Here is a 27,741-nt window from a genome sequence, read left to right on the forward strand (position 1 = left end):
CCCACCACGCTCCCGGCGGAAGTGACGTCCCCGGAAGCCGGAGGCGGATCCGGCCGGCCAAGGGGGCGTTGTCGGGATGGTTCCGCGGCCGGCGGGGCCCGGCGAGCGGCGCTGAGGGCGGCGGTGGCGGCGGCAGGTGAAGAGGAGCAGGCGGGGCAGGACTCGGGTAGGTGGTCGCCGGGCCGGGAGGCTGGCCTCGCGAGGGCGTGGGGCCCCAGCGCGGTGCGGTGGGAGCGGCCCCGGCCCGGAGCCGCCGCCGCCGCCTCCGCCTCCGCTCCCGGGCTGAGCGAGGGTCGCGCGGGAGTTCGCTCGATCCCAGAGGCGCGGGGCCTGCGCCCCCCGTGCCGCCGCTTCGGCCCCGTGGCGCGCTCCTTGTCCCCGTCTGTCGCCCTGTAGTCGCGTGCAGGGCTGAGCGCCGCGGAGCTCCTAGCCAAGCGCGGCGTCGTTTCCACGCGGGCTGCGCGCGTGTGAAACGGGCGCGGAGACTCCGTCCCCGGTCCGGCCCGGGAGTCGGTGAACGCGCCGCTCTCAGCACGGTGCCCGCCGCTTGCTTAATGGTTCAGCCGTTCCTCTTGGCCCTCAGCGGGGGCTGGCAGACGGGGGCGGTCATTAAGTGCTTGCCGCTTAACCGAGTGGCTACGGGGTGAACGGGGTGTACCGGGTGTGGACACGGTCATGTGCGCTCCAGTCACCCGGCGGGGAGGGGGGAGGGGTGATAAGGAGGGTTTCTCTCCGGAGGTGAGCGCGGTTGGGCTGGAATGGAGAGTGCATCCGTTTGCTAAGCCCTTGTAGCCAGCACCACAGGCTGGAAGTCCAAGACCAAGGTATCGGGATGGTTTCTTCTGAGGCTGCTCCACCTGGCCCGCAGACACCCACGTTTTTGCCGTGTTTTCACGTGGCCTTTCTTCTGTGCGGGAGCATCCCTGAGGTCTCTCCTGGTGTCCAAGTTTTCTCCCCTAATGGGGACAGCAGTCCGATTGCATTAGGGCCCACTCGAATGGCTTCACGTAATTACCTCTTTAAAGACCCGATCTCAAAGCCGCAAATATTATGAGGTACTAGGGCTTAGGGTCTCAACGTTTGGGTTTTGGGGGGGAACACCATTCAGCCCTTAACAGAAGGCATTCACCGGAAGGACAAGGAAGAAAACATTTTCCAACAGAAGTGACAGAATGGCCTTGAGGTCTCAAAGCAGGGCGGTTGAGGTGTTTTTGTGTGCAGGGCACACATGTGTCTCATTGGTGTTTGTGCTCTTCTGCATTTGTGTTTTCACTTGGTCCCCCCTGGAAGCCCAGGGGGAGCCCTCTTTCGTCTTTCTTGATAAATCGAATTTTCGGGTTTCAGCACACATGTCTCTTCCTCGAGAAAGTTCTCCCTGACCCTCCTCCTTCAAATTAATCTGCACTTCCCTCTTTCAGCGTCTCCTGGACCATGTAGTTCCTGTTTATTCTCTATCTGGGGCACCGGGGTCCAAGGGCACCTGACTCGGGACCCCCCCAGACAGACCACTGATGAAATCCATAGGCAGAGAAATGAGTGGCGGTGACGCAAGAAAGGAGTATATTTCAGGGAGGCCACCATGGGCAGGACAGTGGACTAGGGCTCAAAGACCGTCTCCAAAGTGCCGGAAGGGCTTCCAGGTTTATATAAGGAAAATGTGGAACAGAGGTTGGCAGATGCATGCAGGTGGGCAGTGAAGGTCAGATCGATCATCGTCTTAGGGTCAGTCACAAGGCGTCTTCCCGGCTCAGGGCAGGCCTTGTGGCTTGAGGGGGCAGTTTCAGTTCCCAGCAGGGGATGCTTTGCCCGAGTTAAGAAACGAGCTGGAAAGAAGAACTTAATCTGTTGGAAAGTGCAGACTGAGGTCAGAATGGAGGGATTTGAGGTCCTCATTCGTGAAGGCTCTGGTGGCCGCATATGTGAGTTGTTCACCATCATACCCTCAGTGGGGAGCATACGATGACACTCCATAAAGTTAAATGAATGAGGTGAAAACTGAGACACAGCCTGTGGAGGGCAGGGGACAGATCTTGCCCAGGCGTTTCATCCTCACAACGCCTTGCACATGTCAGGCACACAGTGTCAGTTTAACTGCGTCGGCCTATATAGTGTCTTAGAGTCAGTCACTAGAGAGCTAAGACAACCAGGCTTGCTTCTATTCCCATTGCTTCTATCATGGGATTGGGGGGAGGGGGGGCATTAGGAATAAGCCATTTGAAAACCGTGATGACCAAAGACAAAGGTCGGACCACTCTAAGGCAAGGTGGGTGCTGAGGTGTGTGAACTGTGGACCTTTGGAGAAGTATCCATTGGTGGCCCCAGGAAAGAAACTTCTGCAAATTCTGGGTATCTGACCAGTTGGAAAAGTGTCCCAGGGAACAGAAGGGCCCCTGCTCTAGGATCCCTCTCTGCAGGGTAAAATTCCGTTCTGGCTCTTACTCCCTTTACAAGCACCTCTTCACATGTAAGCTGTTTCGTGTGTGTGTGTGTGTGTGTGTGTGTGTGTGTGTGTGTGTGTGTTCTCTTTTCCCATATTTTCCCAAGTTTTCCCAAATTTCCCTTTGAGTCCAGTTCGTCCATCTTCCCACCATCACATTTCAGTACAGATTTGTAGTATTTAAAACAGGAAATACCTTAGGAATTCTTTAACCAGTGGGGAACCTCTCCATTTTTACATATGGAAAACTGAGGCTCAGAGTCTCCAGCCGTGGAGACGCTATGTATTGAGCACCCTGCGTTCAGGGCGCCCTTCTAGGTACCAGAGATACGCTGATGAATAAGGCAGATGTGGTCTGTGTCTTTGTTCCTGGTCACAGAGTGAGCAGCTGCAAACACGGATATCGGTCTGTGCCCCTTGAGTCCCAGCACGACACTGTGTGTTGCACTTGCCCATCCTCGCGTATGCCGCGCTCACCTAGGCCCTCAACTGACTGGATCCAAGGAAGGCCTTTCACCTGCCGAGTGGAACTCAGAGTAGGGGTTAAGCACGTGGGCTTTGGGGTCATTCCCTGGGTTTAAATCCGAACTCCGCCCCTTATTATCAGTTACTCACTAGCTGTGTCGTCTTCTCTGTACCCGGTCAGGTTGTCTCTTGTGTTGCAACAAACTACCCCAAAACTTAGGGACTTAAAAACTTATTTTCTCTCACGGTTTTGTGGGCCAGGAATTCAAGCAGAGCTCCACTGGGCAATTCTTCAGTTCCATGTGATACTCGCCTGGAGGCTGGGGCTGGTCTGGAGAGTCAGGTGTGGCTTTGCTGTCTGGTGGCTGGAAGGCTGGGCTCAGCTGAGTCCTTCTCCGGTTCCACATGTTCTCCAGTTGGGCGCCTTACAGCCAACCCAGGCCTCCAGAGTCACTGTTCCAGAAGACAGACAGTGGCAGCTGTCAGACCCAGAAATGAGCAGGGCTTTACACCCTCACTTTTGCCTGTTGTTGGTTAAGACACAGGCTGCTCAGATTCAAGGCAGGGAGAGACCTAGATCCCACCTCCCCTTGGAGGAATGTCAGAGTTGTAGCCCTCTTTAATGGTCCACATGCCTCATCATCCTCATCTATAAACTAAGAGGGGTACTTATGATTATCGTGAGAATTAAATGAGATGAACTGGGTATGAGATGAGCATAGGGACTGAAAAAACACGCGTAAAGGGCTTAGAACAGTGCATGGCACGTTAGAAGCATTTTGTAAGCATGGGTCTTTATTATCACTGTCTTAGGCACATGATCCGTCGTTATTTACACTTGTCACCCCTAAGACTCATGAGGAATATGAGATGTAAATTCTTTTTCTAGAGCTCTCTCTAATCTTGTGGGGGAGGTACAGAATTGCTGTCATGAAGCCATTAGAGAACTGTACTGAGTAGTACAGAATAGTTATGATTTTCATAGTCCGTGTAAATTGTGTAACAGTTTCTAACTGTACATTACTTGTATATAGCTGGAAAATGTCTAAAGATCGAGAACATTTGCTGCGTTTTAGCGTTAAAGCCTACAGAGGAAGGTTTTGTGTTGTATTTTTAATGTCCTTTTTCTCGTGGGATGTAGCATAGCACCAGAGCATGGGCTCCAGGGTTAGGAACCAGGCTTTAAATCCTGGCTTTGGAACACAGGATATTTAAACTCCCCATTTCTTAATTTCGTCTCTTCAAAAAGGCCGATAATAGGGTTCTTGTCGGATTTTTGGAGTTAATGGATAGAATGTGCTTAACACAGTTCCTGGCCCGAAAGTAGTGAATGATAGGTAATAACAATAAGCCAGTAATCCTTTTCTTTTCAGGCAACTGATGGGGCAGGGGTAGGTAACTGAGTACTCTATCATTTGGCTGTTCGGTACCCTCGAAGATTTAACACGGGGCACTGCCCCACCACCTGACATCACGCTCCCCTTTCTGTATTCTTGGTCTGAGTGATAAAACCCTCTCCCCGTGCTTTAGTGTTGCACTTCATAGGTGACATCACCTCTAATGCTAGTTTTCTTTGAATCCCACCCTGATCTCAAACCAGGAGATCATGCCAGTACCCCAAGCTTTACATGTCAGAAACTAAGCTTTCCGTGAAGAAATAGGGGAATCCAAATGAGGTGTAGAGCTGAGGGTGAGTTTTAGAGATTCGAAGTCGAGGGGTCATACAGTGGAGATGGTTAGCAGAAAGTTGGACATTTGGAGCTACTGGTCAAAGCTAAAGTGTCCCATTTTGGGGTTGTCTGCTTCGAGCAGATGAAGGCCAGGAGTAGATGTGATTTTCATGGGAAAGAGAAGGGGGCCCAGGGGCTGAATCGTAAGGGACATTACCGCTTGGCAAGGGGCTCCCCGAGGAGGACGTAGAGAATAGAGAGGGAGCAGATCAGGGGCTTGGTAAGAGGAGGGCCCCGGGGGAGGCAGGCGTGTCCAGAGGGAGGTGCGCAGACCGCACTCCACAGGCTGTAGCTGGGGAGCGGCCCCTGCAGGCACGTGTGTAGCAAGACACAAGGGAGAATGGTAGCAAGACGCAAGGTGAGAAGAGAGTCCTCCGAAAGCAGAGCCGGGTGTGGAGTGGCTGCTTTGAGGGGTGTCAGAAAACGTGCTGTGATGAATAGATGTGCCTAGAGGGACGGTTTTGTTGTCCTGTTTTCTTCTGCTTTTTTTCAACGCGAGGCAATCTTGGTGTGTTGGCAGGAACTGGTGGGCCAGGTGGGGACAGAGCAAAGCAGTGAAAAAGCTGAGAATGAAGCCGAGTGCTGGGGGAGGCCGTGGTGGGGGCAAGGGGAGGAGGAAAGCTGGCTTTGCAAGGAAGGCGCACTTCATCCTGTGAAGCTGAAGGGGTCGAGTGAGGGACGAGCGAGAAAATTGGAATTACGAAAATAATTTAAAGGCACCCAGGTTACATCAAGTTATCTGTGGACTCAACCTTCATGGTGAAGTGAGGTCACAGTCACTTTTATGGACGAGGGAGACAGACCTGGTGGAAAGGAAGAGAAGGGAAAGGGCCTAGAAGAGTAGCTGTGGGGCTGGAGGGGGGGTGTCAAAAAGATGTAAAGAGACATCACTAACTGTTGTTCGTTAGCAGCAGAGGTTAGCCAGCGTGGATCTTAATGGGTGAGTGTCTGCTCTGTGCCAGGCAAAGGTGAATAAGGTGGTCCCCTCAGAGCTCACAGCAGAGCTGGAGACGCATCTGATGGAACATAAGGATAGGTCATCTAGGGAGGCAGGTGTGGGGTGCCGTACGATTGCAGAGGGGGGACCCCAGACTGGAGGAAACACTGGGGAGGAAGGAACACGTTTCCGAACGGCAGGAAAGGCTTCTAGGAGATGGTGACAGCTCAGCAGAGCCCTGATATTTGGAAGAGTCCAGTGTGGATAAGTATTCCCAGGACAGGAAGTATCAGAACCGAGGGCTTTGGGGGCAGAGAGCAAGGCAGGGTCCTGTAATCTGCCTGCCCCAGGACCAGCTGGACGCTTGCAGTGCAGACGCGTAGGCCCCGCACAAGACTGGACAAAACCCAGACGGTGTCCAGGAGCCGGGACTTTTCACAGGCTCTCCGGGTGCTCTTTAGAGAGAACATTTGTTGAAGACTTAGTATGTCTGTTGCTGTTCTCGATGTTCATGTGGGTTCTCACAATTGTCTCCGTAACCCATGAGGTAGGTTGAGGAACGTGGACGTGGAGATAGTCATTGCCCAAAGTCACGTAGGTCATGAGCAGTGGCTGGGGCTCCGCACTCTCCCCAACACAGCTTGTCTGGGGAGCTGCAGGTAGCGTGTTTTGGTGGGCACCTAGGAGGCATGGGAGGGGATGAGGCGATGGTGATCACGATGGGAGAAGGGGCTGTGTTCAAAAGCTTCGTTTTGGCTTCGTGGTTTGGTGACTTTTTCCATCATGCTTCTGCACTGAGGATGAAAGCGAACGAAGAGACCACAGCGTTCCACACGGCCATTGCAGCACACGCCTGCCCCAGGCTGACTTCATTTGTCCCCACGACGTCTCTTCCCTTCAGCGTGTCTCCCTGGATTGTGCTCCTGGCATGAACCCGTGCCTTCCTCTCCTGTGTATTCAGGTGTCTGAGTACTGTATTTGTGTGGTTGTGTGTCGTGTACTTGTGTGTGCGTGCGTGCGTGCGCGCGTGTGTGTGTGTTTAGTAGAATTTAGGCTTCGTGAGGGCGGGGACTTGGTATGTTTGCTGGTTTGTTGCTGTAGCCCTAGAACCTGGCACATAGAGAGGCTGAAGAGATGTGAGACCTTCCGTGTCTGAAAGAGGGTGTCCCGTCTCCTTCAGTCTTAAAGTCAGCGTGCTTGAAAAGGCCTGTAAGATTCTACGTGGCCTGACCCTCTCCCCTCCCCCCTCTCCCCTCCCCCCTCTCCCCTCCCCCCTCTCCCCTCCCCCCTCCCCCCTCTCCCCTCCCCCCTCCCCCCTCCCCCTCCCCCTCCCCCCTCTCCCCTCCCCCCTCCCTCCCCCTCTCCCCTCCCCCCTCCCCCTCCCCCCTCCCCCTCCCCCCTCTCCCCTCCCCCCTCCCCCTCCCCCTCTCCCTCCCCCCTCTCCCCTCCCCCCTCCCCCCTCCCCCCTCTCCCCTCCCCCCTCCCCCTCCCCCCTCCCCCCTCCCCCCTCTCCCCTCCCCCCTCTCCCTCCCCCTCTCCCCTCCCCCCTCCCCCCTCCCCCCTCCCCCTCCCCCCTCTCCCTTCCCCCTCTCCCTCCCCCTCTCCCTCCCCCCTCTCCCCTTCCCCCTCCCCCCTCCCCCTCTCCCCTCCCCCCTCCCCTCCCCCTTCCCCCTCCCCCCTCTCCCTCCCCCTCCCTCATGAGCACTTACAAGCACCGACATACACAGGCACGTCGTGTCCTGCCACTCCCTTGGCTTCAGCGCCCTCAAGCTCAGCAGGCGCCTGACGCTTTCTGGCCTGTGCACGTCGGGTCGGGTGCGTGCAAGACGGCTGTTTGCTAAGGTAGCGCCCCATCAGAGAGGCAGGAAGGAGCAGACGAGTGCACGTGCTGCTTTGTGATATCTTTGTGATTAGTGTCTCGTGACGTAAGCTGATTTATTTTGACTTACACCTTATCTCTGCAGGTAAGTTCCTAATTTTCCTCACCCTCTAACTCAGCGCCCCACGTATAGGTGCTCGATAAATACGGATCGATCTTATCCACTTGGCTTTTCTCCACCCTTCTAAGTGTTTACATACACACGCTTTGTTGTTGTTGAATTATTCCAAAGTAGAAACAAGAGAAACGCAGATAGCATTATCGTGGTCGTAGTCTACATTTGCACTGTCAAATCCCGCGGCTCTTTACATAAATTAAAGGTTTAGTTCCTCAGTCACACCAGCCACATTTCAAGTGCTTAAGGCTGCTGTATCCAACGGTGTAGATGCGGAACATTTGCATCGCTGCAGGTAATTCTGTGAAACTGCACGGGTCTCGATGCTTAAGACCCAGGGTTTTTTATGCTTGTTGTTGGTTTGTTTGAAGGAGCCATGACTGAACCGCAGGCCAGTCCGCGGTTCTGGGGCCACGTAGCTCCCAGTCACCCCTGGGTCACGGTCTACTTGGTGCTCTTCCTCGCAGGTCTCCCGGGTGTCTGAGCATGGACCCGGTTGCCACCCACAGCTGCCACCTCCTTCAGCAACTGCACGAGCAGCGTATCCAAGGCCTGCTTTGTGACTGCATGTTGGTGGTGAAAGGGGTCTGCTTTAAAGCACATAAGAATGTTCTGGCAGCGTTCAGTCAGTATTTCAGGTACGTGTCGTAGACTTTGTTCTTCTAACCGTATGGAGAAAAAGCTCTTGTAGCGTGGATGTGTGTTGACTAAATTTTGTTCGCTCCTTGGATTTCACCTGTTCTTACCTTTTGCAGCACTTGGTGCGAGTTTTGCTTTTTGTATTTAGAGCAGCCTGAGAGGAAAAGAGGCTTTTGACCAAAAACTGTCTGGGCTGATTGAAAGTGTGTTGCCACTTTGTCTTTAAGAGCTCTAATCAATGTCGGGTTTCTCTATGTATTTCTTACCCTTTTGTGGTAAAAAGGTTGAAGAATAGAATTCCTGGTGAGAACTTCCTTGTGATAAAGAAACTGAAGGGGGGAAAACACCCTACATACTGATTTTTTATTAAAATATTTTCATTTTTGTTTTTCACTGGAATAGTCTAAGAAAACAGGTTTTAACTGAATTTATTTCTTCCTATACTCATTTTTAGGTTGTTAGACATTGTTGGAATTAAGTGTTCTACGTACATTTTCTGAGTAGCTGAGATTTATCTCTGTAAGCACTGAAGCTTTTTTTTGGTACCTTTTTTCCCCTTAAAATGCATACCGTTTCATTGCTCTTGTAAATCGTATATGGAACCTGACTTAATCTTTCCATCAAATTAAACCTCCGCCATCATCCATGGTCTAAGTATATGTTGTCATGAACGGATCAGCTCACTGAGGTAATCAGCCCTTTTTTGTCCCTGTGCAACTTGGTCCCAGACTCTGCTTTCCCTGCCCCTTTTTAATTTGTGCTTCCCTCAGGCAGGAACAGAGCTGAAGGCTATTTTGGGGAAGCAGGTGATTGGATTAGGGAAAAGGTCCACAAACTTGCCAGACCAGGTACCTGACCCAGCTTGGTGGTTTAGATGCAGCACAAACTCGTTCACCTGGAACTTGACGCATGTGCAGAATAAAGCGCGTGGGCGTTGTGCCCTTTACCCTCATTCACTCCTAGGGCTCTTCTTGTTCTCACTGCTGGCTTGTGGGCCGTTGGGTTGCAGAGAAACGTCTAACAGATCTGATTACAAAATGAGTGTATATCAAGTCCCTAGAGTTGTCAGATTCACAGACACAGAAAGTAGAGTGGTAATGCCAGGGGCTGGGTGGGGGGTGGGATAGAAGTTAATTGTTTCGTGGGTATAGAGTTTCGGTTTGGGAAGATGAAACGTTCTGGAAATGGACAGTGGTGATGGGGGCACAGCAATGTGAATGTACTTCATGCCACTGGATTTCCCGTTGGAACTATGTTTAACATTTTTAACCACTTAGGAATGGACCAGATGGTAAATATTACGTATATTTTGCCACAATTAAACAAACTAAAATTAAAAAAAAGAATGAGTGTCGAGTGTTGGTTTCTTATAGTTATTTTTATTTTTAGACATTTTTAAGGCACTTAGATGTGGAAATGTTTTTGTTATGTGTTTTATGGTCTGAAATATAGTTTGCCAGACTAGACATGAAATACTCTATATCTGTATGCAATCGATCATACATATGGATAATTATACTTTGAAAAGAACAATGAGTATGTTTCAGAATTTTACTTTGAGATCTGTTTGGAAGGTTGAATATCCAGCACACTAATTTAATTCATCTGAATTGCTTTATTGGACAGCTTGCCAACACTTTTTAAAGGATTAAAATGTACGTCATTTAAAAATCTGGGCATGTAGGGGCGCCTGGGTGGCTGAGTTGGTTGAGCATCCCACTCTTGATTTCAGCTCCAGTATGATCCCAGTGTCATGGGATTGAGCCTCATGCTTAGTGCAGAGCCTGCTTAAGATTCTGTCTCTCTCTCTCTCTCTCTCTCTCTCTGCCCCTCTCCCCCTCTCACACTCTCTCTAAAATGAAATTAATAACAAAACATAAATCTCAGCATTTACAGGATAGTATTCTTGAATATTAACATGAGTATTACTCATAAGAAAAAAGTAATCATACTATAAACAACTATCCTTTCTTTTATCAGGAGCCTCTTTCAGAATTCTTCAGGCCAAAAAAGTGATGTTTTTCACCTGGATGTTAAAAACGTCAGCGGCATCGGGCAGATCCTGGACTTCATGTACACGTCCCATCTAGATCTTAACCAGGACAACATACGAGTAGTGCTGGACATAGCCCAGTGCTTGCAGGTTCAAAACGTTCTGAATCTGTGTCACACATTTTTAAAATCGGCCGCTGTGGAACAGCCCCCTGGCGTGTCCTGTAACAGTACATTCTCCCTGCAGAGCGCTCTGGCTGCTGACGCTAACTGTGTCGTCAGCGAAAACTACCCTCCTCCTTTGCTGCAGGAGTGTCCCGCGGAGGTTCAGCAGAGTAAGGTGTTGGATGAACCCCATTCTCACGCTCCCCCGTCAGTTAATCTTCATCACCCTGCGGGCGAAGCGCCCAAACCGGCTTCCGGTCCGCTAGAGGCCAGCGGCCCAGAGCTGCCTCTCAGGCAGAGCTACTGCTACAAACTCCGCAACTTCTACAGTAAGCAGTACTATAAACAGGCTGCCTGTCCCGGTCACGGGAGGGTGGGCGAGCCGCCCTTCCCGTCCAGCACCCCCACGGGCCTCGGTGCCGGGGAGCGCCAGCCTGGCGTGGCCGGCCGGCAGCCTGCGGGGCTCCTGCCTCCGCACTGCTCGGCCCCGCCCCTGAGTGAGCGGGACCCGGACCCGGGGTCTGACAGCACGCGCCAGCCCCCGGCCAAGCAGATGAGGCTCAAAAAGGCCATCCACCTGAAGAGGCTCAACTTCCTCAGGTCACGGACACCCGCGGAGCCGGCGTCTGAAGCCAGGCGGGAGGACGGTGTGACCGAGCGGGCAGGCCCTGCCGGCGCAGATGCGCGGGAGGAAGCCAGCGGCCCCAGTGCTGAGGGGCGAGGAGGCGGGGAGCTCATCGGCTCTGAGCGCTCGAACTGCGTGAACGACACGGAGCGGCCCGAGGACCCCGCGGCGCTGGAGGACCAGTCCCAGATGCTCCAGCCACAGAGACAGTACGCCTGCGAACTGTGTGGGAAACCTTTTAAACACCCAAGCAACCTGGAGCTTCACAAACGGTCTCACACAGGTACACTGATTCAGTGCCCGCAGGCAAAGGAAAGGACCTGACCCAGACGCTCAGACACCACTGCCTGCTCTGCTTTTGTAAGAAGTTTTGCTGTTGCTCGATGACGCCATTGATAATCCCCCAGAAAATCCAGGAGCGTTAGCTGCTCTTTCTCTGACGTTGTTGGTGATTACTCTTAAAGAACAATCTCGGAGTTCTGTAGACGCTCTCGTAGAACCAGTTGCAAAAGAAGGCACACTTTTCGTTTTTAATTGTGGCTTTGTGTGATAAACCTTCCAGCTTTGAAGAAGCGTAGCGAATTGTTTTGACGCGCTGAAAATCTCAGATATGTTCCAAAACGGATAAGCTGTATTTGCTCTTTAGAATTAGATGAACTTTATATTTTTTTAAAGCATGATGTTGTAGGTTCATCCAGACCAAAATAACTGAGGGTAATAGTAAAAGGTCTCTGGGAAGCCATGTTAATATCAGATTTTTTCAAATTGCGGTTTGGAAGGAAGAGGTACACTTTTTAATAAGGATCAGCTTTAACCGTTTGATAATTGGTTTTCAAATGGTAATTCTTCTTTGAACGTTGAATTTTCAGAGGCTTAGTACCCTAATTCATACCTCGTCCTTTCTCCAGAAAGTTTATTTTTTCCAAATGCTAAGTGTCACGGATACGACGTTATACGACACTTATGTGCTATATGACTTACATTACACGACACTTACGTGTTACTTTCCTTCCTGTAGTTAAACTGGGTGACTCTACTGCACGTGAATTAATGACAGCTCCCCTATAAGCATGAGAAGTAATATGCTAACGGGTGCTTCCAGCCTAACTGCTTTTAAGGTGCTTGTGCCATTGTGATCATGTCCACGTGCCATCCTGTTACCACTTTGGGTTGCCCACGGGCTTAGGTGTTTGCTACCTCGTTGCACTATCGAGAGACTTCTATATGGCAGCCCTTCGTTTTCATGTGTTTGCATGTAAAGTGCTTTCGTTGGTGGTAGTGGTTCAGAATTATTTTATGTGAAGGCAGTGTCGTTGGCTCAGCGTTGCCTGAAAAAAACTTGTTTTATTTAGGTCATTCTGTTTGCTTAAATTTCCTGGAGCCTAACGATCGTTATGATTTTTATTTGAGAACATCTCTCTCTAGCTCTAAAGGAAACAAATTACATTGTTTGTTCTGAAGGAACATCTTCGGATGCCAGTATCACACAGCCATGCACAGGTGTTGACGGGGACAGAAATTGGGAAGGCGGCAGGCAGTTCTCTGATTACGGTCTGGGGAGCCCTTCCAGGGGGTCTGTGGGGCCTGAACTCTTTCCATCAGAGTCTGCGATGTTACTTGCCCTCTCCTTTCCTGCTCCAGGCGCACAGTGGAGTCAGCTAAAGGCTGCGGCCGCTCTGGTGGCCGCCGAGAGGTCTGATGGCGTGTTCTGAAGGTCTCCGTTTCCATTTCTGACGTGGGCTCTACCCACCGATGTAGCCTATGTAAACCAAAGCTCTTTAGGGCCGTCAGTTATTCAGAGTGCAAAGGGGTCCTGAGAGCAGAAAGGGAGGCCCCCTGGCGTAGGGTGATTGGCCCCGGTCACTCGTGAGTCTCGGCGACTGGTGACCTCTCGTTTCAAACTGTTGTAACTCAGAATGGGGTCTTTCACTTGACGTTATCGTCTTCCCCATAATTTCAGACGTGAATGTAGTCACCAAATACAGGATTCGTGTGATTATAATTACTCAGGGTCGGAACTTCCGGCTTGTCCTTGAGGAAGCCATCGAACAGTTTTAGGAAGCCGTTCAACTCAAAAAATATCCTGGCAGGAGCTCAGAGAGCTAGCAGGGTGCCAAACTTTAGCAACACAGGAAGAAGGGAAACGTTCATGTTTAAAAAAGGAATCTTAATGAAACCACTTGATTTGAGGGGGATTCTTGGTCTTCAAAGCATAGTAGGTTTTACAGGCCACAGGGGTACCTTGAAGTACGCTTTTCCTGCTCTCTGCGCCGGGTCAGAGCTGCGGTGGTTCCCCTGGGGTGGCGTCCACTCTGGACAGAGGTCGCCCGTCTGTTCTGTTCCAGGACGCAGAGGCCTGCGGTGGCCAGGGAAGCGCGTCTCCCTGCTGAATCTTGTTTTCCCCTGTAAGCGTGCGTCAGCCACCGAAAGGCGGCAGAGAGGGGTCTTCCCCGGCACGCTTGAAGTCCACCCCTGTGTGACCGCCTCGTGTGGTGCGAACGAGGCTCCCTGGCCGTGTCGGAAACTGGTGGTAAAGGACTCGGGCCGAAGGGCAGGGGAGCAGGCCGCTGCTGTCCGGCAGATGGCCTCTGTGCCGTCCAGGGGGGTGCGGGACAATCAGGAGGACGTGGGGACTCTGCCCACGCTCGTACTTTGGGAAAGAAGGCGACACTGTCTTCTGAGAGGGCAGCGGAGATGGTGTAAACATTTTAAACAAAATTGTGCCGATGTGACTAATGATTTTACAAGTTGTTATTTTGTTTTGTTTCAGGTGAGAAACCTTTTGAATGTAACATTTGTGGGAAACATTTCTCTCAGGTGGGAATACTCTTATTTACTTTATAATTGGAAACCCGAAACCCAGTGCTTTTTTTTATTATTATTACAAATAAGACCTACATTTGGACTTCTGAGAGAAGCCTCTGGTGGTGTCTGTAACGTTGACTTCACACTAAGTCGGAAGAAAATAATTTCTAAGGAAAACAAATTTTTAGATCATCAGGGGAAAAACAGCATTTTTTGTAAGGGTGTGAACTTCCCCCCCACTTAAGGATGGGTCCGATCCCGGTATGTTTCTTCTCTTTCGTGAACGAGCTTTCCGGTAAGCCACAGTGAGCACCCACCCACCTGGAGGCCGCAAGTGCCGGGCTGTGTCCAGGACAAACGTCCCCTTCCTCCGGCTGGCACATCAGTTGTTAGGATGCGGGGAACAGAGCAAGCATTTCTCGTTCCTGCTTGGCCCGCCTTTCAGCTGACCCCTGTTTAATGATCATTGGGACACGTAGAAAGTCTCCCCATCCAGCCAGTGCTTTGGTCCCTCCTACGCGTGCTGATCTGGGCGCTGGACGTAAACACCCCTAGAGAGTTAATGTGTTAGAGGAAATTCTGAACGTAGACTGGTGGCAACCCACTTCTGAAATGGAGGGAGAGCCCTGCTTCTCTGCCACGTGCGGGGCGCTGGCATTTTAGAGGGTGGGTGAGGCCGGCTGCTCGGCCCCAGGCACACGGGCCCGCCGAGGAAACAGCCACCGCACGCCGTCGTTCCACTGGCGGGTGCCGTAGATCCGGTCGCAGCTCGTGCTGACGCTGTGTCACCGGGGCCAGGACTCTGGGCTGGGCCCTGATCCAAGAGCCCTCCAGGCCATAGAGTTGGCCGCAGCGCTCCCCGGGGCACGGAACCTCCCCAGACGGCGCCGCCGTCTTCTGGCACGTCCGCCACGGAGCCAGCTCTCCGGGGTCCCCTTCGTTCTCCCCCCCAACCCCCAAACCTGTGCCCTCAGGGGCTTTTCCCTCCCACTGCCACCTGCCTGCAGGGATTCACCGAGTCCGGACCCCTGCCTTTGCGTCTTTAGTCCACACCTGCCGTCCAGGAGAACTCTGGCACCCACCCTGCGTCCAATAGGTTTTTGAGGAGCGAGGGGAGTCCTCTCTCCTCCAGCTGCCAGTTGTTCCAGGCCCTGGCGGCTTCAGGACGGCCTCGCCTGGGGCTTCCGAGCTGTGGCCATGACGATGGGCAGTGTGGATTTGGATCCCGCCCCTGGCCTGCTACTCAGTGACCTCGGGCAAGCCACCCCACCCTTTGCAACGTCAGCTTCCTTGTCTGTGAAACCAGGGAAAGGAGATGACTGACCCTGGGGAGCATGTGGGGAGTAAACAAGCTGGTAGGAGTAAGAACTCCTTTCTGCCTGGCACGTAGTTCGTGCTCAGGGGCGCGTCATTATCTCCCATCCCAGGGCCGCCCTCTCCGTTCTTGCAAACCAGTCTTCCCAGGGCAGCCCCCCACCACCATCTTAACCTCACAGCTTTGGGGTGGAGGAGAACCTAAGACTTGGACTAATGACTGGTAACAATTAGCAGCCATCACTCCCTGGCCCACATTGTCCTAATTCTTAAATCAGCGTCGTACTACCTCATGCAAGTGTCCGGAGGAGTAAATGAAACAGGGGACACGAAAGCCCTTCGGACGTTTAAAATGTGACGACGGCTTAGGGTCTGTCCTCTCCTTGCATGGAATCCTTCCCTGACCCTTCTTTGCTAATCAGAGAGAACCGGACATTGAAGCGTCCGTAGTCAGCCTTCAGCCTCCTCTCCCGGCATCGATGGCAGGTCTGGCCTCCAGAGATTCTGATTTGGTCGCTTTGGGGTGCGGCCCAGGTGTAGGGATGTGTTAGTACAGCGATTTGGAAGTGTGGCTGAGGTTGAGGACCGCTGCTCAGACCTCGTCCTGCACTTGCCCTCCGGAGTCCCATCAAGGTGGCCCTGATGACTGCCGCTCCTGAAACCCTCCTCTGCTGGGGTCTGTGGTTTTGTCGGAGTTTTGTGAACATGGGATTACGTATACTTGCAGTTTTCAGATGCGTCTTGCTGTTTTAGTTCGTAGTGAAATTATGAAATTTTTTGTGAACAAGGACTTCTGTTTAAAAACCACTCAGTAATAAGTGTTTGTGGCAAGCGTGGGGTGTGCTGGGGAACTATGCATAGGGAACAGCATGGGCAAAGAGAAGCAAGTGCTCGTTTCTGCCTGGAAGAAGTGGTGTTCGGGGCGGGTGATGAAGACGGGAAGTGTGTTACGAGATCGCTCAGGTGAGCCCCAAAGACAAGCAGACATTTGATAAGCCTGGGGGTCTCTGGCATTGAGGAAGCTGTCGCGTTGTGGATACAGGGATACTTTGTAAGTAGGGCCCACTGACCATCTCCGCCTTACGGCAGGCAGTCATTTTTATTTTTTATTTTTTTAATTTCTTTTTTGTATTATTTTTTATATTAAATATAATTTATTGTCAGATTGGTTTCCATACAACACCCAGTGCTCATCCCAACAGGTGCCCTCCTCAGTGCCCATCACCCACCCTCCCCTCCTTCCCACCCCCCATCAACCCTCAGTTCTCAATTTTTAAGAGTCTCTTATGTTTTGGCTCCCTCCCTCTCTAACCGTTTTTTTTTTCCTTCCCCTCCCCCATGGTCTTCTGTTAAGTTTCTCAGGATCCACATAAGAGTGAACATATGGTATCTGTCTTTCTCTGTAGGACTTATTTCACTTAGCATCACACTCTCCAGTTCCATCCACGTTGCTACAAAAGGCCATATTTCATTCTTTCTCATTGCCACATAGTACTCCGTTGTGTATATAAACCACAATTTCTTTATCCATTCGTCAGTTGATGGACATTTAGGCTCTTTCCATAATTTGGCTATTGTTGAAAGTGCTGCTGTAAACATTGGGGTATGATTGCCCCTGTGCATCAGCACTCCTGTATCCCTTGGGTAAATTCCTAGTAGTGCTATTGCTGGGTTACATAGGGTAGATCTATTTTTAACTTTTTGAGGCACCTCCACACTGTTTTCCAGAGTGGCTGCACCAGTTTGCGTTGCCACCAACAGTGCAAGAGGGTTCCTGTTTCTCCACATCCTCTCCAGCATCTATAGTCTCCTGATTTGTACATTTTAGCCACTCTGACTGGTATGAGGTGATATCTGAGTGTGGTTTTGATTTGCATTTCCCTGATGAGGAGCGACATTGAGCATCTTTTCATGTGCCTGTTGGCCATCCGGATGTCTTCTTTAGAGAAGACATTTCTTCTGCCCATTTCTTCACTGGAACCAAAATTGTTTTTCGGGTGTGGTGTTTGGTGAGTTCTTTACAGATTTTGGATACTAGCCCTTTGTCTGATATGTCATTTGCAAATATATTTTCCCATTCTGTCGGTTGCCTTTTAGTTTTGTTGGTTGTTTCCTTTGCTGTGCAGAAGCTTTTTATCTTCGGGAGGTCCCAATAGTTCATTTTTGCTTTTAATTCCCTTGCCTTTGGAGATGTGTCGAGTAAGAATGAGCTGGAGCAGATGTTTGCGGTTACGGTGTAGTGGAGTGCTCCCATGCTACTACTGGAATGTTTGCTTTGGTAGAAGGGAGTTTGTAAATCTTTTCCCTTCTGGAAGTCTCGAAAGTGAGAAAACAGATTCACCAATGAGAATTAATCTTTTATGCTGTTTCCTCAATTTATATTTAGTAGAGTCAGTCTTGGGGGGGAATAAGTTACCCATAACCTTGCTGTTGAGTCCGTAAGCAGTATGATACGTGAGCTTTGCAAAGCTACCGTAATTCGAGACTGTGGCAACAGACGACACCTGTTAATATATTTGTGGACACAGTCTGTGCGCGGATCTCAGCACTGGGGGTCCCGCATGCGTTAGAGTATGAGTGAGGCTCTGTCCGAATGCAGGGTGTCCGTGCGGGGTAGAACCCGGCCCCGTAGGTGCACCCGGAGGAGACGTGAGGTAGGGGCAGGTCTGGAACATCTGTGACGTGAGAAATGGGAAGAGGAAACCTTGTGCACTGAGCTGTCTTTCGGGAGAGGACTGGAGTTGTGTCGTCTCTCCAAAGAGGCAGGAATGGAAACTTGGAGTGACTGGTGCAGTCGGTGCCTTCCGGAAAGAGGTGTCCCGTGTGTGGAGCGGAACTGAGGGGGCCCGCCTGGAGATCAGTGTGCTCCCCCCGGGCACGGACACCTGACGCCACAGGTGACAGGGTTTGGGCCCGTCCAGGGGAAAATGCAAGAGTAAGAGTGTTTTGATGAACTTTTCCTAAGTTGTTGAATTTTGAGCCCTGAGGTGGTATGTCCCACACTCCCGTTGTTTAGGAGACATCTCTGTGCTAATCTCCAGATTCTTTTCCCCTGTTAACTTTTGTTATTTGGTGAAATCCTAAAGTCCCAAAACTCCTGAACTAGGTGACTTTTAAGATCTGGGATCCCTTTTATCTCTAAGATGGTATGACTCTCAGCTGTTTTTTACATGAATAATCGGCTGCCTGTTGGAAAAGTGTTCTGATAGAGAATACGTGTTTGGTTTGCTCGTGTTTAAATGCTCACGTCCTCGTGCCTATGAGAAAGGCTTTATTTTTTAAATTACTCAAATCAGGTGTTAGTTCTTTTCTGCAGCAGAGTTTTTCTGTTCACAGTTCTGACAGCTCCCTCCTAATTTAAAATATCTGCTTAGAAGGAGTAGAGCCTCCTTTGCCGCTAACGTTCTTGAGCACAGACAGTGAATGCCGCAGGCTTGGGAGTCCACAGACCTGAATCAGGATGTTTGATCCCAGCTGTCGGAGCCCAGGCTGATGACTTCCCTCCAGAGCATCTGTTTGCTTTTCCGTAGACCGCGATGCTACTACTTTATAAGGGAATTGTGACTAGGTGACAAGTTGTCTGCAGCTGCTAACCCAGCCGCTTCATTCCTGGTAACCTCCGTCCGAATCATTGGTAGCAGTCACTGTTACTACCGCTTGCTAGAGAGTTCCATCCAAGATGTGGACCGGGTACTTCGCATGTAATGAGCACGAGAGTGAAGCACAGTTTACCAAAAATAAAGATGCTTCGGTAAAGGTCAAGTACTCTGGGTCCCAGTTTGCTGTGTCATTTGGCATAAATCGTTGAATGCATTATTGGACTTTTTTGCCTGAATCTTTCAGTGTTTCATCTGCTTTTATACCATCGGCCAGATCAATATGTGCTCCTTTATCTGGGGAAAGATTTTCATGATCCATTTCTATTTATTAAATAGCTACAAAAAAAAAATTCAAGGGGTGGTTTTACTACTGCTTATTATACTATGTTAAGTGGAAGATCATTTGATTATACTTGCTTTGAAAACGAGTAATTGTGACGCTTCAGTTAAAAAGCAAGGGCTCAGTGCTGCTAAGCACTGACTCAGAGAATGCATTTCAGTCGTGATACATCATTTACAAAGTAACTTAAAAAGAAGGACCTAATTTAACAGATGAGCCCATGGTGCTATTCAAATTGTTATATAATTGATGCGCTTTTCTGGAATTTGGAATTGACTGACTTAAAACAGTCAGTGGTACATTATCTCACCTCCAAGGAGCTGTTTCCCCAACAGCCAAGTGACTCTTGTACGGAATAGTCAACACCAGCCAGTTTATTCACAGAAACTTGTGAGTTCAGACTCCCACAAACCCATGTTACTTTCTGGCCCAGCTGTGTAACAGGGGCAGTTACTTATTTATCTGAATCCGAGTTTTTCATCTAGAAAAGAGATCTAATTACTAAGAGCAGCTTAGTGTTGTGTGTAAGGGCAGGCAGACGAAACGTATATGGCTGTTGACACTTAACTGTTGTCAATAGTCATTCTGTTAAAAGCTAGGTATTTACCAATGTTTTGCCAAATTCTTCCTCTTTAGTTACCGCAAATAAACCTAGTTTTTTCGAAGCCATATTTATCATATTCTGAAGTATCTAACTGTGTGATCTCCCAGAGCCTGACTCACAGAATCTCCATGCTCTGTAACATGAAATCCACAGGCTGCACTTTTTTCTACCTGTAAGTTTCCACTCAGAAGTGGACTTCAGACCGTCTTCAAACGTATAACCATGAACTGTCTGCATTTTATTTAAAATCTAGTTTGCAGATTTACAAAGCCAAATTTGTTAGTTGGCCATTACTGTTCATCCTCTCTTTTTGGCTTATTTTGTGCATAATGCCGGCACATTATTACCCTCGGGCACATTCATTCGTTTCAGTGTCTTTATAACGGAACACTGTAAAAAATTAGGAGGGGAAATGACAGATTGAGTCTATTAAGTTAAATTCCAGCAGTGGAGGATTTTGTTTTCAAATCCTAATTTGAAACATTAGCCAGGAGCTTTTTTAGTATAAGGCGATTGCTGTTTCAATTTTAGTGTACTTGAGGCAAGTTAATATTGATTTCCTATTGATCATTGCATGGAAACCTATTTTGCGATCCCCATTTAAGTAAGTTACTCTCTCTCAGTACGTACGTTAAGAATTGTGTACAAATTGAATTGTCTGCACTGATCCTCAGAACAACCAATAAAAACTCAATTATGAAAGGAAAATAAAAAAAGAAATAAGTTACTCTCTGCGAAGCCCTGCTAGTTTCAGCAATTAGGAACATAAAAGGCCCAGCAGCGAAATGGCTCCTGAGTCTCCTGCTTTGCGTTTTTGCACAAAGGTAAAAGAAAGGACAGCCCAGTCCGGCACAACAGAGCCCAGGGGAAGTGCTGTTTGCACGTGTCTTACCTTCTTTATGAACCAAAGCATGTTTTTAAAAAAGAAACAAGGAATCCTGAAATAACCAAGTACAGACAGATGCTTTGTTTCCAAGTGATGCCTGCGTATAGGTGGTCCAAGTTAAAAACACCAGGTAAAGCGGACCGAGGTCTGTTTGAAATACAAGCTTAGCAGCCCCCACAGTGTATGGGGCCCATTTGCCAGGGAAGCAGCACAGCGCGTACCCGCAAGGCGACAAGCCAGGGGCTCACGGGGAGCACTGGGGTCAGAAGTGTCCCATCAGGCATGTCCGTGCGATCTGCAGATTGCCGGGCAGGCCCAGGCCCCCGAGTGAGGACGGGGCTGTCCCTGGTCTCCCTGCACGCGGCTGCTTTGAGCTGTGCATATGTAATCTTCACCTGGAAGTTGGACCAGGACCTGGCTCAGTCTGTTAGTTTTCCTTTTGAATTTATAGAACCTTCAAGAAAACTGGTCATTACTGGCATGCGTTTTCTCCTCCCCTCTCTTACAGGCAGGTAACTTGCAGACTCACTTACGTCGGCACTCTGGTGAAAAACCATACATCTGCGAAATCTGCGGAAAGAGGTCAGTGCTGGGCTTGTTCCTCTGTTCGTAAAGAATAACTCGTGTCTGTCTTTGAGTTCGGTGTTCTCTGGGCCACCTGTGGGCTCACCGCGTAGCTAAGGAACGCAGGTAAAGTCAGACCCTCCGGCTTTTCCATAACAAAAAGAAAGAGAAATGTTCATTAAGAGAAAGAAAATCTAGGACACAGAGTCTTAGGAAATGGGATTTTACGTGAAACAAAATTATACTAAAATTTCCATTCATTCCAAGAATGTCTGTTAACATAGATCATAGATCCATGGGGACGTGGAGGTGACTGTCATGGGGGGGCAATGAGACTCGCAGCCAGGAAGGGCTGGAAGGGCCCTGAGCTGAGTCCGAAACAGGCCTTGAGAGCTCAGCAGTGCGAGTGGCCAGCTGGGCAGGGCTGTGACTTGTGACAGAGTCGCAGTGGGGACCTTCCTGCCCTCCCTGGGCCGCTTGTCTGGAGTCCGCACACTTTTAACAGGCACCAGCCACAGCGCTTCAGTCATTCATTTATTTAACCAACATTTATTCGGCACCTGCTGTATGCTAAGTGCTGTGATGGGAACATAAACAGTATAGGGGCCCCTGGCTGGTTTAGTGGGTTAGGCATCAGCCTCTTGATCTCCGCTCAGGTCTTGGTCTCAGAGTGAGACCAAGCCCCACGTGAGCTCCACGTGGGCTCACGTGTGAGTTCAAGCCCCACGTGGGCTCCACGGTGGGTGTAAGGCCTTTGTTAAAAAAGAGAAGCGGAAAAACACAGTACAGGTTCTGCCTCCGATAAGGTCATAGTCCAGGGCGGTGGGCAGAGACGGCTTTGGGGACAGTTCAAGTCAAGGTCCTCCAGTGTGGGGTGCGGCACGTGCTGTGGGGACGCTGGAGGAAGAAGCGCCCCTTGTTCAGGTCCGGGAAAACCGCTGTCCCTGCAGATGGGAGGAAACAGAGGAAGAAAGGCTGCCTGGCCTGGCACGTCTCCCTTTCTGCCGTGGCCGCTTCAGCACCGCGGGCACGTTTCGTGCCGGGGGTATCGCACACCCCTCGCTTCGGGCGCCTCCGGAGTGAGCCCCCGCTTCTTCAGATGGTGTCACTTCCCTTTGGCCTTGTTTTACAACGTGGGTTAAATGGGAGCCTTCCGAGCTCCCTTTAAAAGCAAGGCGTGTATTTAAAACCATGTCCATGCACGTGTTGTCGCAAACAGAACCAGTTCTACAATTAGGCGTGGTGGGCAGGAAGCGTGTTTCTGTGGCCGAGACCTCCCTGAGCCAACCCGGTGACCATCTCTGAAGAAGAAAGAGTGACGAAACTAGGTAGAAAAAAAAAAACGGTCATTCAGAAACAAAGCACTTGCATCATTTTCTACTTTCGTGTAAAAAAGAGAAAAAAAGTAAAGATTTTTTAAAATGCACATTTCAAATGAAATCAGGCCACGTCTGGTTCGTTCTGCAGGGATGTGGGGAGCAGCCCATCCGTCCCCCTCAGTGACTTGCAATTGTAAAGATGTGCACCAATGTGGAAAGAAATTCTTAATTGAGTTTCCGAATGTCACGGCAGGTTCGCAGCCTCTGGTGACGTCCAGCGCCACATTATTATTCACTCGGGAGAGAAGCCACACTTGTGTGACATCTGTGGGCGAGGTACTGCTGAGCGTTTTCCTTTTCTTTCTCGAAGACCGCTGACGAAAACGGCCTCAGTCCTTGAGCCGAACGCCTCTTGTGGTCTCTCTAGGCTTCAGTAACTTCAGCAACCTGAAGGAGCACAGAAAGACGCACACGGCCGACAAAGTGTTCACCTGTGACGACTGCGGCAAGTCCTTTAACATGCGGAGGAAGCTGGTGAAGCACCGGGTCCGGCACACGGGTGAGCGGCCGTACGGCTGCCCCGCCTGCGGTGAGTGGGTGACGCCCGCGGACGCGGCCCCCCAGGTGCCCGCCCTGTCACTGCGTGGTTCACCTCCCTTTCCTCGGGGGTGACACGGACGTGGTGCTGTCCCCTCGCCCCCTCCCGCGGGGTCTCCTCTCATCCCTCCCTGGGCTCGCGTGTCAGACGTTCGCGGAGCTGCCCCAAGGTGCTCTGGGCATGGCCGAGTCCCGCTGCCGCGGGCTCCTAGCCGGGTCCGCGGGGCGTAGACAGAAAAGCGTGGAAGGGCGAGGTGTGCAGCAGCGGGCGTCAGCACAGCCCCCTCGACGGCAGGGCCTGGGGGCTGCCGGCAGACTGTCCTGCCGGAGCATCTCGAGCACGTGGCGGGGTCAAGAGGGAGGGCTTCTGGGTCATGTACGGTGAAGCAAAGGGCGGTTCTCTCCGCAAGGACGCGGCAGCGAAGTGGCCAGAGCGGGGAGGGTGGGCTGGCGGCCCTCGCTTCTGAGGGGCCTCACCACCCAGGTGAGGGAGGGCGGACTCTCAGTTACCTTGTGTCCCTGTGAACGTGGAGGGTTTGAGCCTCCGAAGGAGAGAGGGTGTGCGTGTGTGCGTGTGTTGTGTGTGTGCGTACACGTGCGTGCCTGTGACGAGCACTTCACCATGCCGACTGAGTCATGGAGGAATCAGTGAGTAACGATTTTTACGACTTCCTGTGTGCAACAGACAGGGAGAACGTCCAGAGTCCTGCTGTGGGAAGGCTGGAATTGGGCTCTGCTGGGAGCGCCTCCTCCTAATTGGAGCTGGAATCTGGAGCAGGGCAGGACTCCTGCGCTGTAGCCAGAAAGTACCTTTGTTTTTGTCTCCCACTTAAATTGTACACAGATCTCATCTCGTGGATACAAAGTTAGGCAACTCCATGACTCTTCTCATTACTCTTAAAAATAAAATTGGGGCGCCTGGGTGGCTCAGTCGGCTGGGCGTCCGACTTCGGCTCAGGTCACGATCTCGCGGTCCGTGAGTTCGAGCCCCATGTCAGGCTCTGTGCTGACAGCTCAGATTCTGCTTCGGATTCTGTGTCCCTCTCTCTCTGCCCCTCCCCCACTCAGGCTCTGTCTCTCTCTGTCTCAGAAATAAATTAAAAAAAAATTTTTTTTTAATAAAATAAAATTGGTAGTACCTGGGTGGCTCAGTTGGTTAAGCGCCTGACTCTTGATTTCAGCGCAGGTCATGATCTCACGGTTTGTGAGATCGAGCCCCGCCCATGTTAGGCTCTGTGCTAACTGTGGAGCCTGCTTGGGATTCTCTCTCTCCCTCTCTCTCTTAATAAAAGAGAAAAAAAAAAAAAAAAGAAAGCAATTGTTACTTTAAATCACAAATGCAGTCTCAAATCACTAATTTAAAATGTCAGTTCCAAACGATTATTACAGCTGTCAACTTGATTTAAGATTAAATTCTCTCTTCCCTCCCCGGCTAGGGCTGGCTTAGACCCCAGTAGAGGAGGAAGCAGAGGAGGACCCTGCCTGCCTCACCTTATGTTTCCAGCCCTTTCCCTCCCCTCACTAGCCATGGTTTCGGACCCTGATAAGGTCAGCCTGTGGCCAGGGGAAGATAAAGAGAGCGCAAGAATGTTCGTTCTTATAGGACAGGTTCAAAATTTTGTAACCGCTTTATTGAGGTAAAAGCCCCATACCATAAACTTTACCCATTTAAAGCGAACAGTTCAGTGGTTCTGGTATATTACTCACAGAGTTGCACAACCCAACCCTCACCATGGTCTATTTTAGAACATTTTCATCACCCCAGAAAGAAACTCCACACCCACTAGCAGTCATTCTTCGTTCCCACGCCCCAGCCTAGGCAACCATTAATCTGCTTTCTCTCTCTGGATGTGCCTGTTCTGGACATTTCGTATAAACGGAATCATTCAGCATGTGGCCTTTCATGACTGCTTTCACTCAGCAAGTGCGCTGTGAACATCGGCGTACTACTTTGTGTGGGTGTGTGTTTTCATTTCCTTGAGTTCAGAAGACAGGTTCAGTTTTAAGATGGCTTCACATTCTGGGCTTTGCAGTGAATAGAGAGCTCCTCCCTCTCCCTCCTCCACCTTCCTCCCTCTCCCTCCTCCACCCTTCCTCCCTCTGTCCTCTCCCTCCCCAGACTGCCTTCTCCTTCCCTTCCCTCTCTTCCTTTCCCAGCATTTCTCTGCACTTTCCAAGGTGCAGACATGCATTTTCCTCTAGCCCTGGGTTTTAGCAGTTTATTCCCAGGAGACTGTCTCTGTTGAGGTCTCATCACCTCTCTGGCCAGTCCTCACAGGCTGGACTGAAGATGGCTCCAGGCAGCTGGCTTGGGAGCACCCTTGTTGAGTCCCTGGAAACGCAGCGTCCTGCACTGCCTGGGACTGCGGGCCACGGCCGTGCATGGTGACCGTCCGCTCTGCCGCCAGCACGGCCAGCCGGCTGTCTCTCACCGGATTCCCCAGGCAGGAGGCAGGTGCTGCCCCGTGGTGTCCTCACGGCAAGGATGGCTGTGAAGTCTGGCCCCCTGTCTTGCCTCTGGGATGAAAGAGAGAGGGGGGAACTCTACTGTGGCTAAAATTCACGTCTTCAGGACCCTAGAAAAGATTATTCCCATCTGCCCAGTAATTCCATTACTGAGAATTTATCCTAAACAGTGTAAAGAAAGATGGTGACTGAACACGAAGTATAGTAGCAAACAGGTGGAGTCCGCCCACACGTGCAGGAGATCGGGGACGGGTTCTGAGGCCTGGAGTCCACGACATGTCATGTGTCTGTATAAACTGTGTGGTATAGCGACAGCATAGCAAACGGTGTTGTTCAGTGAAAGAGACCGAGCCTGACGCTGAGGGCACGGTGTAGACGTGAGGACACAGGGCCACTGTGGCGAGCTTCGGTATCCTGCGTGGGGAAGGGTACACCTGTAACGCATGGACGTCGACGCCTGGTCTGCCTGATGGGCGGGCGCTCGGAGCTGAGCGTTCCACGTTCACGCGTTCACACGGGTCAGGGCGAAGCTCTAAATACGCATCTACGTAACTGCGTAGTTCTCAGTCCTCTGTCAACATGTGATGTCTGGTTGGAAGGCTCTGTGTTGGTTTCTGTGTTCCGATCTTACCTACTCTCATCATGGAAGTCAACCCCCCCCCCACCTCTGTCATATACACAGGATGGAACTAGAACCAGGAGAAGCATATGTAAAATTATGTTGAAAGCAAAAAGCTGTTTGTAAATTGTCGATCGGCCACGTTAGATTTGCGAAAACTTGAACAAAACGGGCGAGGCTTCCCGGCACGGGCCGGCAGGGGCAGGCACCTCGGCTTACCCGGCGAGGCGCTCCCGTGCGGGGACACAGAGGCCCTCGAAGGCTCACGCTGAGGTGCCCGCCGCCAAAAGGCCGCGGGTCGGAGGGACGCAGTGGAGAAGAACAGCGAGCGTCTTCCGGGGCGAGCAGGTGACGGGAGGGCTCGACTCCGTGCCGTGAAAGCAGTGAAAGCAGAGCCGGTCTGGGTTTTAGAAGGGGGCGGGCGCGGGGGCGGTGCTTCCGGAAGGCCCGCTTCTGAAAGGACATCCTTTTCCTCTCGCAGGGAAGTGTTTCGGGGGCTCCGGCGACCTCCGCAGGCACGTGCGCACGCACACGGGGGAGAAGCCGTACGCGTGCGAGGTGTGCAGCAAGTGCTTCACGCGCTCCGCGGTCCTCCGGCGGCACAAGAGGACGCACTGCAGGCCCGAGGCGCGCCGGGACGCGCTGGACGAGCTGGCGCAGGCCCTCGACGCCTCCGACCTCGAGAAGTCCCAGGGCTCGGATGCGTTCTCCCAGGACGTGCCCGTCGCCTTGATGCCCGCGTCGCTCAAGCTCCCCGCGCACCCGGTGGAAGAGTCCGTGACGGAATTTGACGGCCACGCTGCCGGCCCCTACTGCAAGTTCCGGGCCGCGGTCGAGCCTCACGGAGCGGGCGGGCCGGAGAAGCTGGGTCCGGACCCCGGCAAGCTCGCCAAGCGCCCCCTGCAGCCGGCGCCGCAGCAGACGTTCGCTTACCCGGGCGCGGCCGCCTCCGCCGGCGACCAGCCGCTGCCGGCCGACAGCCCGTCCCTGGGCCGCTCGTCCCCGGCCGCGCTGGACAACCCCTGCGGCGACGGGCCGGGCGGCCGCGCGGCCTCCACGCCCTACAGGAACCCCGAGGGCCAGTTCTTCTCCAGCATGACCCTCTGGGGGCTGGCCATGAAGACGCTGCAGAACGAAAACGAGCTGGACCAGTGACGGCCGGCGACGGCCCGGCCCGGCCCCCGCGGCATCTTCTCGGCTCGGCAGGCGCGTCCCCGCGCCGCGGGAGGGGGCCCGGCCCCTTCCCAACAGCCCGAGGATCGTGTGACCGCCCCTGTGCCGCCGGTGGCTGATAACCGGAAGCATCTGGAGTCCAGGATCTGGGAAGGCCTGCCGGCTCCCCGCGCACACAGACGCGGGACCAGAGGGCTCCAGGGGCAGCAGCTACCGGCTCGAGACACCGGCCCACTGACATCAGCCGGGCACGACGGCGGGCACGCTCTGGGCCCGCTGCTGCACCCCGAGTCGTGTTCGAGGGAAAACATACAGAAACAGAAATATTTTTGCATTTTTACATGATTGAAATTTGTAGCGTTTTGTACTTTAATTTACGCAAAAATTTTATTTGTATATGAAACCCGTGCTATAATTTAATTGGAATAAATGAAACTTGACTTTCTCTATAATGTGTGTTTCCTCCAGCAT

General features: G+C 51.6%; 1 protein-coding gene across 1 annotated transcript; it reads left to right on the forward strand.

The window, feature by feature from the left end:
* The first annotated feature begins 26 nt into the window (after positions 1 to 26).
* ZBTB49 (zinc finger and BTB domain containing 49) lies at positions 27 to 27,741 on the forward strand. Its single transcript, XM_053217578.1, has 8 exons — positions 27 to 166; positions 8,031 to 8,201; positions 10,183 to 11,267; positions 13,755 to 13,801; positions 21,041 to 21,114; positions 22,669 to 22,751; positions 22,843 to 23,004; positions 26,579 to 27,741. The coding sequence occupies exons 2-8, from the start codon at positions 8,050 to 8,052 to the stop codon at positions 27,250 to 27,252; spliced, it is 2,277 nt and encodes a 758-aa protein (XP_053073553.1). The 5' UTR covers positions 27 to 166; positions 8,031 to 8,049; the 3' UTR covers positions 27,253 to 27,741.

Source organism: Acinonyx jubatus, chromosome B1, assembly GCF_027475565.1.
Source record: "Acinonyx jubatus isolate Ajub_Pintada_27869175 chromosome B1, VMU_Ajub_asm_v1.0, whole genome shotgun sequence".
NCBI lineage: Eukaryota > Metazoa > Chordata > Mammalia > Carnivora > Felidae > Acinonyx > Acinonyx jubatus.

What these genes read in the sequence shown, in the direction of transcription:
- ZBTB49 (XM_053217578.1), top strand. Translation starts at nt 8,050, where the DNA reads ATGGACCCGGTTGCCACCCACAGCTGCCACCTCCTTCAGCAACTGCAC. An exon ending in GCGTTCAGTCAGTATTTCAG is followed by an intron (nt 8,202 to 10,182) that starts GTACGTGTCGTA and finishes TTCTTTTATCAG; the next exon opens with GAGCCTCTTTCAGAATTCTT. An exon ending in TCACAAACGGTCTCACACAG is followed by an intron (nt 11,268 to 13,754) that starts GTACACTGATTC and finishes GTTTTGTTTCAG; the next exon opens with GTGAGAAACCTTTTGAATGT.